Source organism: Taudactylus pleione, unplaced genomic scaffold (assembly GCF_031769625.1).
Source record: "Taudactylus pleione unplaced genomic scaffold, aTauple2 ptg001318l, whole genome shotgun sequence".
NCBI lineage: Eukaryota > Metazoa > Chordata > Amphibia > Anura > Myobatrachidae > Taudactylus > Taudactylus pleione.
The window spans coordinates 490,774-504,907 of NW_028285718.1; the positions used below are offsets into that span (position 1 = coordinate 490,774).

The window sequence follows — 14,134 nt, forward strand, 5'->3', positions numbered from 1 at the left end:
CCCCCATCGGATGGGGTATAACGCTCTATCTCCTGCTGTAACTGTCCCCGCTCAGCACTGACACACACTGGTAATAGTATGTGCCCCCATCGGATGGGCTATAACGCTCTATCTCCTGCTGTAACTCTCCCTGCTCAGCGCTGACACACACTGGTAATAGTATGTGCCCCCATCGGATGGGCTATAACGCTCTATCTCCTGCTGTAACTCTCCCTGATCAGCACTGACACACACTGGTAATAGTATGTGCCCCCATCGGATGGGCTATAACGCTCTATCTCCTGCTGTAACTGTCCCTGATCAGCGCTGACACACACTGGTAATAGTATGTGCCCCCATCGGATGGGCTATAACGTTCTATCTCCTGCTGTAACTGTCCCTGATCAGCGCTGACACACACTGGTAATAGTATGTGCCCCCATCGGATGGGCTATAACGCTCTATCTCCCGCTGTAACTGTCCCTGATCAGCACTGACACACACTGGTAATAGTATGTGCCCCCATCGGATGGGCTATAACGCTCTATCTCCTGCTGTAACTCTCCCTGATCAGCACTGACACACACTGGTAATAGTATGTGCCCCCATCGGATGGGCTATAACGCTCTATCTCCTGCTGTAACTGTCCCTGATCAGCACTGACACACACTGGTAATAGTATGTGCCCCCATCGGATGGGCTATAACGCTCTATCTCCTGCTGTAACTCTCCCTGATCAGCACTGACACACACTGGTAATAGTATGTGCCCCCATCGGATGGGCTATAACGTTCTATCTCCTGCTGTAACTCTCCCTGATCAGCACTGACACACACTGGTAATAGTATGTGCCCCCATCGGATGGGCTATAACGCTCTATCTCCTGCTGTAACTGTCCCTGATCAGCACTGACACACACTGGTAATAGTATGTGCCCCCATCGGATGGGCTATAACGCTCTATCTCCTGCTGTAACTGTCCCTGATCAGCACTGACACACACTGGTAATAGTATGTGCCCCCATCGGATGGGCTATAACGCTCTATCTCCTGCTGTAACTGTCCCTGATCAGCACTGACACACACTGGTAATAGTATGTGCCCCTATCGGATGGGCTATAACGCTCTATCTCCTGCTGTAACTCTCCCTGCTCAGCACTGACACACACTGGTAATAGTATGTGCCCCCATCGGATGGGCTATAACGTTCTATCTCCTGCTGTAACTCTCCCTGCTCAGCACTGACACACACTGGTAATAGTATGTGCCCCCATCGGATGGGCTATAACGCTCTATCTCCTACTGTAACTGTCCCTGATCAGCACTGACACACACTGGTAATAGTATGTGCCCCCATCGGATGGGCTATAACGCTCTATCTCCTGCTGTCAGTCTCCCTGCTCAGCGCTGACACACACTGGTAATAGTATGTGCCCCCATCGGATGGGCTATAACGCTCTATCTCCTGCTGTAACTGTCCCTGATCAGGACTGACACACACTGGTAATAGTATGTGCCCCCATAGGATGGGCTATAACGCTCTATCTCCTGCTGTAACTCTCCCTGCTCAGCACTGACACACACTGGTAATAGTATGTGCCCCCATCGGATGGGCTATAACGCTCTATCTCCTGCTGTAACTCTCCCTGCTCAGCACTGACACACACTGGTAATAGTATGTGCCCCCATCGGATGGGCTATAACGCTCTATCTCCTGCTGTAACTCTCCCTGCTCAGCACTGACACACACTGGTAATAGTATGTGCCCCCATCGGATGGGCTATAACGCTCTATCTCCTGCTGTAACTGTCCCCGCTCAGCACTGACACACACTGGTAATAGTATGTGCCCCCATCGGATGGGGTATAACGCTCTATCTCCTGCTGTAACTGTCCCCGCTCAGCACTGACACACACTGGTAATAGTATGTGCCCCCATCGGATGGGGTATAACGCTCTATCTCCTGCTGTAACTGTCCCCGCTCAGCACTGACACACACTGGTAATAGTATGTGCCCCCATCGGATGGGCTATAACGCTCTATCTCCTGCTGTAACTCTCCCTGCTCAGCGCTGACACACACTGGTAATAGTATGTGCCCCCATCGGATGGGCTATAACGCTCTATCTCCTGCTGTAACTCTCCCTGATCAGCACTGACACACACTGGTAATAGTATGTGCCCCCATCGGATGGGCTATAACGCTCTATCTCCTGCTGTAACTGTCCCTGATCAGCGCTGACACACACTGGTAATAGTATGTGCCCCTATCGGATGGGATATAACGTTCTATCTCCTGCTGTAACTGTCCCTGATCAGCGCTGACACACACTGGTAATAGTATGTGCCCCCATCGGATGGGCTATAACGCTCTATCTCCCGCTGTAACTGTCCCTGATCAGCGCTGACACACACTGGTAATAGTATGTGCCCCCATCGGATGGGCTATAACGCTCTATCTCCCGCTGTAACTGTCCCTGATCAGCACTGACACACACTGGTAATAGTATGTGCCCCCATCGGATGGGCTATAACGCTCTATCTCCCGCTGTAACTCTCCCTGATCAGCACTGACACACACTGGTAATAGTATGTGCCCCCATCGGATGGGCTATAACGCTCTATCTCCTGCTGTAACTGTCCCTGATCAGCACTGACACACACTGGTAATAGTATGTGCCCCCATCGGATGGGCTATAACGCTCTATCTCCTGCTGTAACTCTCCCTGATCAGCACTGACACACACTGGTAATAGTATGTGCCCCCATCGGATGGGCTATAACGTTCTATCTCCTGCTGTAACTCTCCCTGATCAGCACTGACACACACTGGTAATAGTATGTGCCCCCATCGGATGGGCTATAACGCTCTATCTCCTGCTGTAACTGTCCCTGATCAGCACTGACACACACTGGTAATAGTATGTGCCCCCATCGGATGGGCTATAACGCTCTATCTCCTGCTGTAACTGTCCCTGATCAGCACTGACACACACTGGTAATAGTATGTGCCCCCATCGGATGGGCTATAACGCTCTATCTCCTGCTGTAACTGTCCCTGATCAGCACTGACACACACTGGTAATAGTATGTGCCCCCATCGGATGGGCTATAACGCTCTATCTCCTGCTGTAACTGTCCCTGATCAGCACTGACACACACTGGTAATAGTATGTGCCCCCATCGGATGGGCTATAACGCTCTATCTCCTGCTGTAACTCTCCCTGCTCAGCACTGACACACACTGGTAATAGTATGTGCCCCCATCGGATGGGCTATAACGTTCTATCTCCTGCTGTAACTCTCCCTGCTCAGCACTGACACACACTGGTAATAGTATGTGCCCCCATCGGATGGGCTATAACGCTCTATCTCCTGCTGTAACTGTCCCTGATCAGCACTGACACACACTGGTAATAGTATGTGCCCCCATCGGATGGGCTATAACGCTCTATCTCCTGCTGTAACTCTCCCTGCTCAGCGCTGACACACACTGGTAATAGTATGTGCCCCCATCGGATGGGCTATAACGCTCTATCTCCTGCTGTAACTGTCCCTGATCAGCACTGACACACACTGGTAATAGTATGTGCCCCCATCGGATGGGCTATAACGCTCTATCTCCTGCTGTAACTCTCCCTGCTCAGCGCTGACACACACTGGTAATAGTATGTGCCCCCATCGGATAGGCTATAATGCTCTATCTCCTGCTGTAACTCTCCCTGATCAGCACTGACACACACTGGTAATGGTATGTGCCCCCATCGGATGGGCTATAACGCTCTATCTCCTGCTGTAACTGTCCCTGATCAGCGCTGACACACACTGGTAATAGTATGTGCCCCCATCGGATGGGCTATAACGTTCTATCTCCTGCTGTAACTGTCCCTGATCAGCGCTGACACACACTGGTAATAGTATGTGCCCCCATCGGATGGGCTATAACGCTCTATCTCCTGCTGTAACTGTCCCTGATCAGCGCTGACACACACTGGTAATAGTATGTGCCCCCATCGGATGGGCTATAACGCTCTATCTCCTGCTGTAACTGTCCCTGATCAGCACTGACACACACTGGTAATAGTATGTGCCCCCATCGGATGGGCTATAACGCTCTATCTCCTGCTGTAACTCTCCCTGCTCAGCGCTGACACACACTGGTAATAGTATGTGCCCCCATCGGATGGGCTATAACGCTCTATCTCCTGCTGTAACTCTCCCTGCTCAGCACTGACACACACTGGTAATAGTATGTGCCCCCATCGGATGGGCTATAACGCTCTATCTCCTGCTGTAACTGTCCCCGCTCAGCACTGACACACACTGGTAATAGTATGTGCCCCCATCGGATGGGCTATAACGCTCTATCTCCTGCTGTAACTGTCCCCGCTCAGCACTGACACACACTGGTAATAGTATGTGCCCCCATCGGATGGGCTATAACGCTCTATCTCCTGCTGTCCGCATGTCCTGTGTGTGTAAATACGCAGGTTTGTAGAACCAGGAGCAGAGATGGGGTAAGTACACGCTTATAATGACGGCTATTACACAAACCACATGGATAGGTGCTGTACAGAAATACGGATTTATGTTGCATGTTTTCGTGTTACACATGCTATGAAGCCACACGTATGTACAGAGATTACACAACTCAGACGCATCTCCACCTGCTGTTAGAGGGGCATTGCTGGGTGGTAAGAGGAAGTTGGCATGTAGGCTGAGTTGAGCGAGGGTAAGTTGAGAGTCTGTCATGAGAAGTGCGAGTTGTGCACATGCAGATGATTTTTGTGCACTTTGTATAGGGTTAGTCCTATTGCGTAATGATTACGACGGCATCAAACCAAGCGTATGGCAATTAGTAACATATGTAGCGCTGCATACCGATGTAAGTTTTATCACCAAAACGAGTGAAAAATGTCACTGTGTATAATAAATGGTGCTCCAGCCAATCAGCTCCCAACTGTCACTGTGAATGATAAATGGTGCTCCAGCCAATCAGCTCCCAACTGTCACTGTGTATGATAAATGGTGCTCCAGCCAATCAGCTCCCAACTGTCACTGTGTATGATAAATGGTGCTCCAGCCAATCAGCTCCCAACTGTCACTGTGTATGATAAATGGTGCTCCAGCCAATCAGCTCCTAACTGTCATCTGTGTATGATAAATGGTGCTCCAGCCAATCAGCTCCTAACTGTCACTGTGTATGATAAATGGTGCTCCAATCAATCAGCTCCTAACTGTCACTGTGTATGATAAATGGTGATCCAGCCAATCAGCTCCCTACTGTCACTGTGTATGATAAATGGTGCTCCAATCAATCAGCTCCTAACTGTCACTGTGTATGATAAATGGTGCTCCAGCCAATCAGCTCCCAACTGTCACTGTGTATGATAAATGGTGCTCCAGCCAATCAGCTCCTAACTGTCATCTGTGTATGATAAATGGTGCTCCAGCCAATCAGCTCCTAACTGTCACTGTGTATGATAAATGGTGCTCCAGCAAATCACCTCCTAACTGTCACTGTGTATGATAACTGGTGCTCCAGCCAATCAGCTCCCAACTGTCACTGTGTATGATAAATGGTGCTCCAATCAATCAGCTCCTAACTGTCACTGTGTATGATAAATGGTGATCCAGCCAATCAGCTCCCTACTGTCACTGTGTATGATAAATGGTGCTCCAGCCAATCAGCTCCCAACTGTCACTGTGTATGATAAATGGTGCTCCAGCCAATCAGCTCCCAACTGTCAACTGTTAGAAAAATGACAGTTGGGAGATGATTGGGTGGAGCATCACTTATCATACACAGTGACAGATGGGAGCTGATTGGCTGGAGCACCATTTATCATACACAGTGACAGATGGGAGCTGATTGGTTGGAGCAACATTTATCATACATAGTGACAGTTGGGAGCTGATTGGCTGGAGCACCATTTATCATACACAGTGACTGTTGGGAGCTGATTGGCTGGAGCACCGTTTATCATACACAGATGACAGTTGGGAGCTGATTGGCTGGAGAACCATTTATCATACACAGTGACACTTGGGAGCTGATTGGCTGGAGCACCATTTATCATACACAGTGACAGTTGGGAGCTGATTGGCTGGAGAACCATTTATCATACACAGTGACACTTGGGAGCTGATTGGCTGGAGCACCATTTATCATACACAGTGACACTTGGGAGCTGATTGGCTGGAGCACCATGTATCATACACAGTGACAGTTGGGAGGTGATTGGCTGGAGCACCATTTATCATACACAGTGACAGTTGGGAGCTGATTGGCTGGAGCACCATTTATCATACACAGGACAGTTGGAAGCTGATTGGCTGGAGCACCATTTATCATACACAGTGACAGCTGAGAGCTGATTGGCTGGAGCACCATTTAGCGTACACAGTGACAGTTGGGAGCTAATTGGCTGGAGCACCATTTATCATACACAGTGACAGTTGGGAGCTGATTGGCTGGAGCACCATTTATCATACACAGTGACAGTTGGGAGCTGATTGGCTGGAGCACCATTTATCATACACAGTGACAGTGGGGAGCTGATTGGCTGGAGCACCATTTATCATACACAATGACAGATGAGAGCTGATTGGTTGGAGCACCATTTATCATACACAGTGACAGTGGAGAGCTGATTGGCTGGAGCACCATTTATCATACACAGTGACACTTGGGAGCTGATTGGCTGGAGCACCATTTATCATACACAGTGACAGTTGGGAGCTGTTTGGCTGGAGCACCATTTATCATACACAGTGACAGTTGGGAGCTACTTGGTTGGAGCACCATTTATCATACACAGTGACAGCTGAGAGCTGATTGGCTGGAGCACCATTTATCATACACAGTGACAGTTGGGATCTGATTGGTTGGAGCACCATTTATCATACACAGTGACAGTTGGGAGCTGATTGGCTGGAGCACCATTTATCATGCACAGATGACAGTTCGGAGCTGATTGGCTGGAGAACCATTTATCATACACAGTGACACTTGGGAGCTGATTGGCTGGAGCACCATTTATCATACACAGTGACAGTTGGGAGCTGATTGGCTGGAGCACCATTTATCATACACAGGACAGTTGGAAGCTGATTGGCTGGAGCACCATTTATCATACACAGGACAATTGGAAGCTGATTGGCTGGAGAACAATTGATCAAACACAGTGACAGTTGGGAGCTGATTGGTTGGAGCACCATTTATCATACACAGTGACGGCTGAGAGCCGATTGGCTGGAGCACCATTTAGCGTACACAGTGACAGTTGGGAGCTAATTGGCTGGAGCACCATTTATCATACACAGTGACAGTTGGGAGCTGATTGGCTGGAGCACCATTTATCATACACAGTGACAGTTGGGAGCTGATTGGTTGGAGCACCATTTATCATACACAGTGACAGTGGGGAGCTGATTGGCTGGAGCACCATTTATCATACACAGTGACAGTTGGGAGCTGATTGGTTGGAGCACCATTTATCATACACAGTTGCAGTTGGGAGCTGATTGGCTGGAGCACCATTTATCATACACAGTGACAGTTGGGAGCTGTTTGGCTGGAGCACCATTTATCATACACAGTGACAGTTGGGAGCTACTTGGTTGGAGCACCATTTATCATACACAGTGACAGCTGAGAGCTGATTGGCTGGAGCACCATTTATCATACACAGTGACAGTTGGGATCTGATTGGTTGGAGCACCATTTATCATACACAGTGACAGTTGGGAGCTGATTGGCTGGAGCACCATTTATTATACACAGTGACAGTGGGGAGCTGATTGGCTGGAGCACCATTTATCATACACAGTGACAGTTGGGAGCTGATTGGCTGGAGCATCATTTATCATACACAGTGACAGTTGGGAGCAAATTGGTTGAAGCACCATTTATCATACACAGTGACAGCTGAGAGCTGATTGGCTGGAGCACAATTTATCATACACAGTGACAGTTAGGAGCTGATTGGCTGGAGCACCATTTATCATACACATGACAGTTAGGAGCTGATTGGCTGGAGCACCATTTATCATACACAGTGACAGCTAGGAGCTGATTGGCTGGAGCACCATTTATCATACACAGTGACAGTTGGGAGCTGATTGGCTGGAGCACCATTTATCATACACAGTGACAGTTGAGAGCTAATTGGCTGGAGCACCATTTATCATACACAGTGACAGTTGGGAGCTGATTGGCTGGAGCACCATTTATCATACACAGTGACAGCTAGGAGCTGATTGGCTGGAGCACCATTTATCATACACAGTGACAGTTGGGAGCTGTTTGGCTGGAGCTCCATTTATCATACACAGTGACAGTTGGGAGCTGTTTGGCTGGAGCACCATTTATCATACACAGTGACAGTTGGGATCTGATTGGTTGGAGCACCATTTATCATACACAGTGACAGCTGAGAGCTGATTGGCTGGAGCACCATTTATCATACACAGTGACAGTTGGGATCTGATTGGTTGGAGTACCATTTATCATACACAGTGACAGTTGGGAGCTGATTGGCTGGAGCACCATTTATCATACACAGTGACAGTGGGGAGCTGATTGGCTGGAGCACCATTTATCATACACAGTGACAGTTGGGAGCTGATTGGCTGGAGCATCATTTATCATACACAGTGACAGTTGGGAGCTAATTGGTTGAAGCACCATTTATCATACACAGTGACAGCTGAGAGCTGATTGGCTGGAGCACAATTTATCATACACAGTGACAGTTAGGAGCTGATTGGCTGGAGCACCATTTATCATACACATGACAGTTAGGAGCTGATTGGCTGGAGCACCATTTATCATACACAGTGACAGCTAGGAGCTGATTGGCTGGAGCACCATTTATCATACACAGTGACAGTTGGGAGCTGATTGGCTGGAGCACCATTTATCATACACAGTGACAGTTGAGAGCTAATTGGCTGGAGCACCATTTATCATACACAGTGACAGTTGGGAGCTGATTGGCTGGAGCACCATTTATCATACACAGTGACAGCTAGGAGCTGATTGGCTGGAGCACCATTTATCATACACAGTGACAGTTGGGAGCTGTTTGGCTGGAGCACCATATATCATACACAGTGAAATTTATCACTCATTTTGGTGATAAAACTCGTTAGTAAATGGGTGCCTTAGGGGCAGATGTATCAAAGCTTGATGTGAGATAAAATTGTGAGATATATATCACCAACCAATCAGCTTCTAACTTACATTTTTCCAGGCTGTGTTTAAGAAATGATAGTTTGGAGCTGATTGGTTGGTGCTATATATATTTCACAATTTTAACTCACATCAAGCTTTGATACATATGCCCCTTAGTACCATGCAAGCATAGTAGGAGAAATTACACCAACTTGCGCTGAACACTGCATCACCCCATTAGGGTCACTTCCATCATTAGTAGATCCACTGTCTGTATTAATTTCCTCCAGTTTCCTGCCCCAGTACAGAGAGAGAGCACAATTTCTAAGAGTGTTCAGGAATAAATGACATTTTGGTGGGTGTAACTAGTGACTGAGGTACAGGCTGGTTATCACATCCGTGATATTTTCCACTCACCAAAAGAATATTCTTAGAATATTAGCGACCAGCAGCACAAAACACACCCAGGTGGAGAATCCGTCAGGATTAGACGTCCGCTTAATGTCCTGATACTGGGGGAAGTAGGGCACTACCCCGCCAAACACCATGACACAGGAGGCGAGCCAGGAGAGGAGCGGCCAGGAGCCTATATCGTCCTCCACAGAGTCCATCCTCTTGCAGCAATCTCCTTATACTCCTACAATAGGGAAGAGCAGAACCTGGTCAGGACTGACGTTATCTGGCATAAAGTTGACAACATGGAGGAAACATTTTTCCATTGCACAATGGTCTTTGTGTCTATAAGCTACTGAAGTAGAGTGCATGGTCATTTAGCCATTTATAGTGCATGTCTGCTTGCAGATAGCAACAAGTGCAGTTCCTCAAGGTTTCCTATAGGTGTCGCCACTGTTATTACCGTATACGGAGAGTTTAGAACTAGCTGTAACTAGTTCTCTATATTATTACTATACTAGTAGTTCTAATGTTAAGGAACTTTACCAATATCTATCTATCTATCTATCTATCTATCTATCTATCTATCTATCTATCTATGTATATCATATCTATCTCAAATCTATCTTTCTATCTATCTATCTATCTATCTCACATTTATCTATCTCATACCTATCTATCTCATATATAACTATATCATATCTATCTATATCATATCTATCTATCTATCTATCTCATATCTATCTATATCATATCTATCTATCTCATATCTATCTATCTATCTATCTCATATCTATATATCTATCTCATATCTATCTATCTATCTATATCACATCAATCTTTATTTCTCATCTATCTATCTCACATCTATCGATCTCATATCTATCTATCTATCTACATCATAACTATCTATCTATCTCATATCTATCTATATCATATCTATTTATCTCATATATATCTATCTTTTTCATATCTATCTGTCTATCTATCTATCTCATATCTATCTATATCATATCTATCTCAAATCTATCTATCTCATATCTATGTATCTATCTCATATCTATCTCATACCTATCTCATATTTATCTCATATCTATCTATCTCACATCTATCTCATATCTATCTCATATCTATGTATCTATCTCATATCTATCTCATACCTATTGTTATGTTCTGGGTTATTTGTGGACCCGGGGTGGTAGCAGGAGCGATCACAGAAGCGGGTTTGAATAAAAAACGAGTTTTTTTAATAAGTGCTTGAGTAGACATAAAATATGGCAGTAAATTAAAGTCCAGGAATATATAAATGTGCACAAGAGTTCTGTGGTGGGAGTAATGGGTTAATGTCCAAGTAGAAACAATTAGAACTGTCCAGGTGTGCAGGTAGTGAGACTGAAAATAATCAAGCGGGTATGCAGGTAGTGATGCAGGAAATAATAAGCCAGGTATGCAGGTAGTGAACTAAGGCAAATGAGCAGGATGTCAGCAGGCTCAGGCACTCAGGTATGGGCAAGGGTGATGGAGGAAGCGGGGTAGTCCAGTGGAAGCTAGGGGCTGACAGGCAGACTGGCAGACAGCGATTCACAGGAACAGGATAAGCACAGAGAACTCCCTCTCAGCTAGGCTGAGATACACGTTGCACTGGCAAAGAAGGAAGGCACTGATCCTTCCTAAATAGTAAATACCCCATGCCGTGCTGTTACTGGCCAGAGGGAACATGTGACTCACCAGGATTGGCCAGCCGCATCACATGGCCAGAAGGCAAGATGGCGGCACCCATGCCAAACGGAACGGAGACGCCGCCAGGCCTTACCAGCGCAGAGTGACAACAGGCCCGCACAACAACGCGCGCAGCCAAAGCCCCCCCGCCAGACACCAGCTCCGCCACCAGACAGCCCGCGCCACAACGACCTCACAGGTAACACTCGCCTAGCGCCATGCTGAAATACCCTGGCCGTGACAGTACCCCCCCCTTTTGGGGTGGCCTCAGGACACTCACCAGGCTTCTCCGGATGGGCAGAATGGAATCTCCTGATGAGCGTGGGAGTGTGGACATCTCGAGCATCGGTCCAGCAACGTTCCTCTGGACCGTAACCTTTCCAGTCCAGCAAATACTGTAGATGACCTCTGCGTAGACGAGAGTCCAAGATCTGGGCGACCTCAAACTCAACTCCTCTCTCTGTCTGGACTCAAGGAGAAGCAGGTAGAGCATTATGGAACTTATTCAGGACCAGGGGCTTTAATAAGGAAACATGGAAGGAATTAGGAATTTTTAGGTATGGGGGTAACTGTAAACGGTAGGCCACAGGATTAATGACTTCTGTAATGGTGAAGGGACCAATGAAGCGGGGTGCAAATTTCATTGAAGGAACTCTTAGACGAAGGTTCCGGGTAGACAACCAGACCTGGTTTCCTACTTGCATGCGTGGAACTATTCTACGCTTCTTATCGACCTGGGTCTTATAGCGAGAGGATGCCTTCAACAAATCAGACCGTACTTGAGTCCAGATGGCAGCAAAATTCCGCACCGTGTCCTCCACGGCCGGAACATCAAAAACAGGCAGGCTTCGGAATTCGGGAACACGAGGATGAAGGCCATAAACAACCTGAAATGGCGTTTGGTTAGTTGACGAGTGGTAGGAAGCATTATGTGCAAACTCGGCCCACGGCAACAAGACAGCCCAATTGTCCTGGGAAGATGACATAAAAATTCTTAAGAAAGTCTCTAGATCTTGATTAACTCTCTCGGTGGAGCCGTTGCTTTGCGGATGGTAGGCCGTGGAAAAGTTTAACTTCACTTGAAGAACAGAACACAAAGCCCTCCAGAATTTTGCAGTAAACTGCACACCACGGTCAAAGACAATATCAGCAGGAAGGCCATGTAGACGAAATATGTGTTGGACAAACAACTGTGCCAGGTCAGGGGCAGAAGGTAACTTCTTCAACGGTATATAGTGGACCATTTTAGAGAATCGGTCTATTACAACCCAGATAGTGTTGAAGCCTTGAGAGACTGGCAGGTCTGTGACGAAATCCATGGAGAGATGTGTCCATGGACGTGATGGAGTAGGTAGTGGAAGCAATTCCCCAGCTGGAGCTTGTCGTGATGATTTATGCTGGGCACAGGAGGAGCAGGAAGAGATGAACTCCATTATATCTGCCTTCATAGAAGGCCACCAATAGTGTCTTTTCAAGAACTCCAAGGTCTTCCGAGTGCCTGAGTGCCCTGCGAAGCGAGAGGAATGTGCCCAAGTGAGAAGCCGCTTCCTTACTTCAGGGGCCACAAATGATTTTCCCGTAGGAGGCTGAAGCTGTAATGCGGCAAAGACTCTTGATTCCAAGACAGGGGTAATGCATTGATTTTCAGATTGATCATCACAGAGAAGAGATCTCGATAGGGCATCAGCCTTCTGATTAAGTGCTCCAGACCGGAAGGTCAGGGTGAACTGAAACCTGGCAAAGAATATTGCCCAGCGGGCTAAACGAGGACTCACACATTGAAGGTTTTTGAGAAATTGGAGATTTCTATGGTCCGTAAATACAGTAAATGGGAATTTAGCACCTTCTAGTAAATATCTCCATTCCTTCATTGCCAACTTAACAGCTAGTAGCTCTTGCTCACCTATGGCGTAGTTCCTTTCGGCAGGTGAGAATTTTTTAGAAAAGAACCCACAAGGATGGACTCGGTTGTCCTCATAACATTGAGACAAGACTGCTCCCACAGCTTCAGATGATGCGTCTACTTCCAACAAAAAAGGCCTGTCCAGACCTGGTTGTCGAAGAACTGGTGCTGTGATAAAGGCCTGTTTTAGAAGATGAAAGGCAGACTCTGCCTCAGGTGACCATTGGAAAGGATTAGCACCTTTGCGGGTCAAGGCTGTAATGGGAGCCAGCAATGTAGAAAATCCCTTGATGAAGCGCCTATAATAATTGGCGAAGCCCAACAATCTCTGCATGGCTTTCAGTGTCTGAGGTCGGGTCCAATCCAGAATTGCCTGTACCTTCTTGGGGTTCATTTCCAAACTGGAGCCAGAAATAACGTAGCCGAGAAAAGGTACACTGGGCACACCAAAGATGCACTTCTCCAGTTTGCAGTAAAGGTGGTTTTCTCTCAAACGGGTCAAAACTTCTTTAACATGTTCTTGATGTTTAGCCACAGAAGGTGAAAAAATCAGTATGTCATCCAGATAGACAACAACCGAAACATATAACAGATCCCGGAAAATCTCATTAATGAAACTGAAAGACAGCAGGGGCGTTGCACAATCCAAAAGGCATTACTAAATATTCGAAATGTCCATCTCTGGTATTAAAAGCGGTCTTCCATTCATCGCCAGCTCGGATACGAATGAGGTTGTAAGCCCCTCTCAGTTCAAATTTAGAAAAAATGACAGAGCCCTTGACCCTATCAAACAACTCAGTAATCAGGGGAAGAGGGTATCGATTCTTTACAGTAATGTCATTAAGGTCTCTATAATCAATACATGGTCTTAGACCACCGTCCTTCTTGCCAACGAAGAAAAACCCAGCTCCGGCAGGTGAAGTAGAGGGGCGAATGAACCCCTTTGCCAGGTTGTCCCGGATGT

General features: G+C 47.0%; 1 protein-coding gene across 1 annotated transcript in view; it reads right to left on the reverse strand.

Annotated features, from left to right (window-relative positions):
* The window catches only part of LOC148443173 (solute carrier family 66 member 2-like), a 140,212-nt gene that overhangs the window by 111,506 nt on the left and 14,572 nt on the right, over nt 1-14,134 (reverse strand). The window contains exon 2 of the mRNA XM_088463124.1: nt 9,573-9,792. Within this exon, the coding sequence (XP_088319250.1) occupies nt 9,573-9,766 (194 nt within the window). The 5' untranslated portion in view covers nt 9,767-9,792. The remainder of the gene's footprint in view (nt 1-9,572; nt 9,793-14,134) is intronic.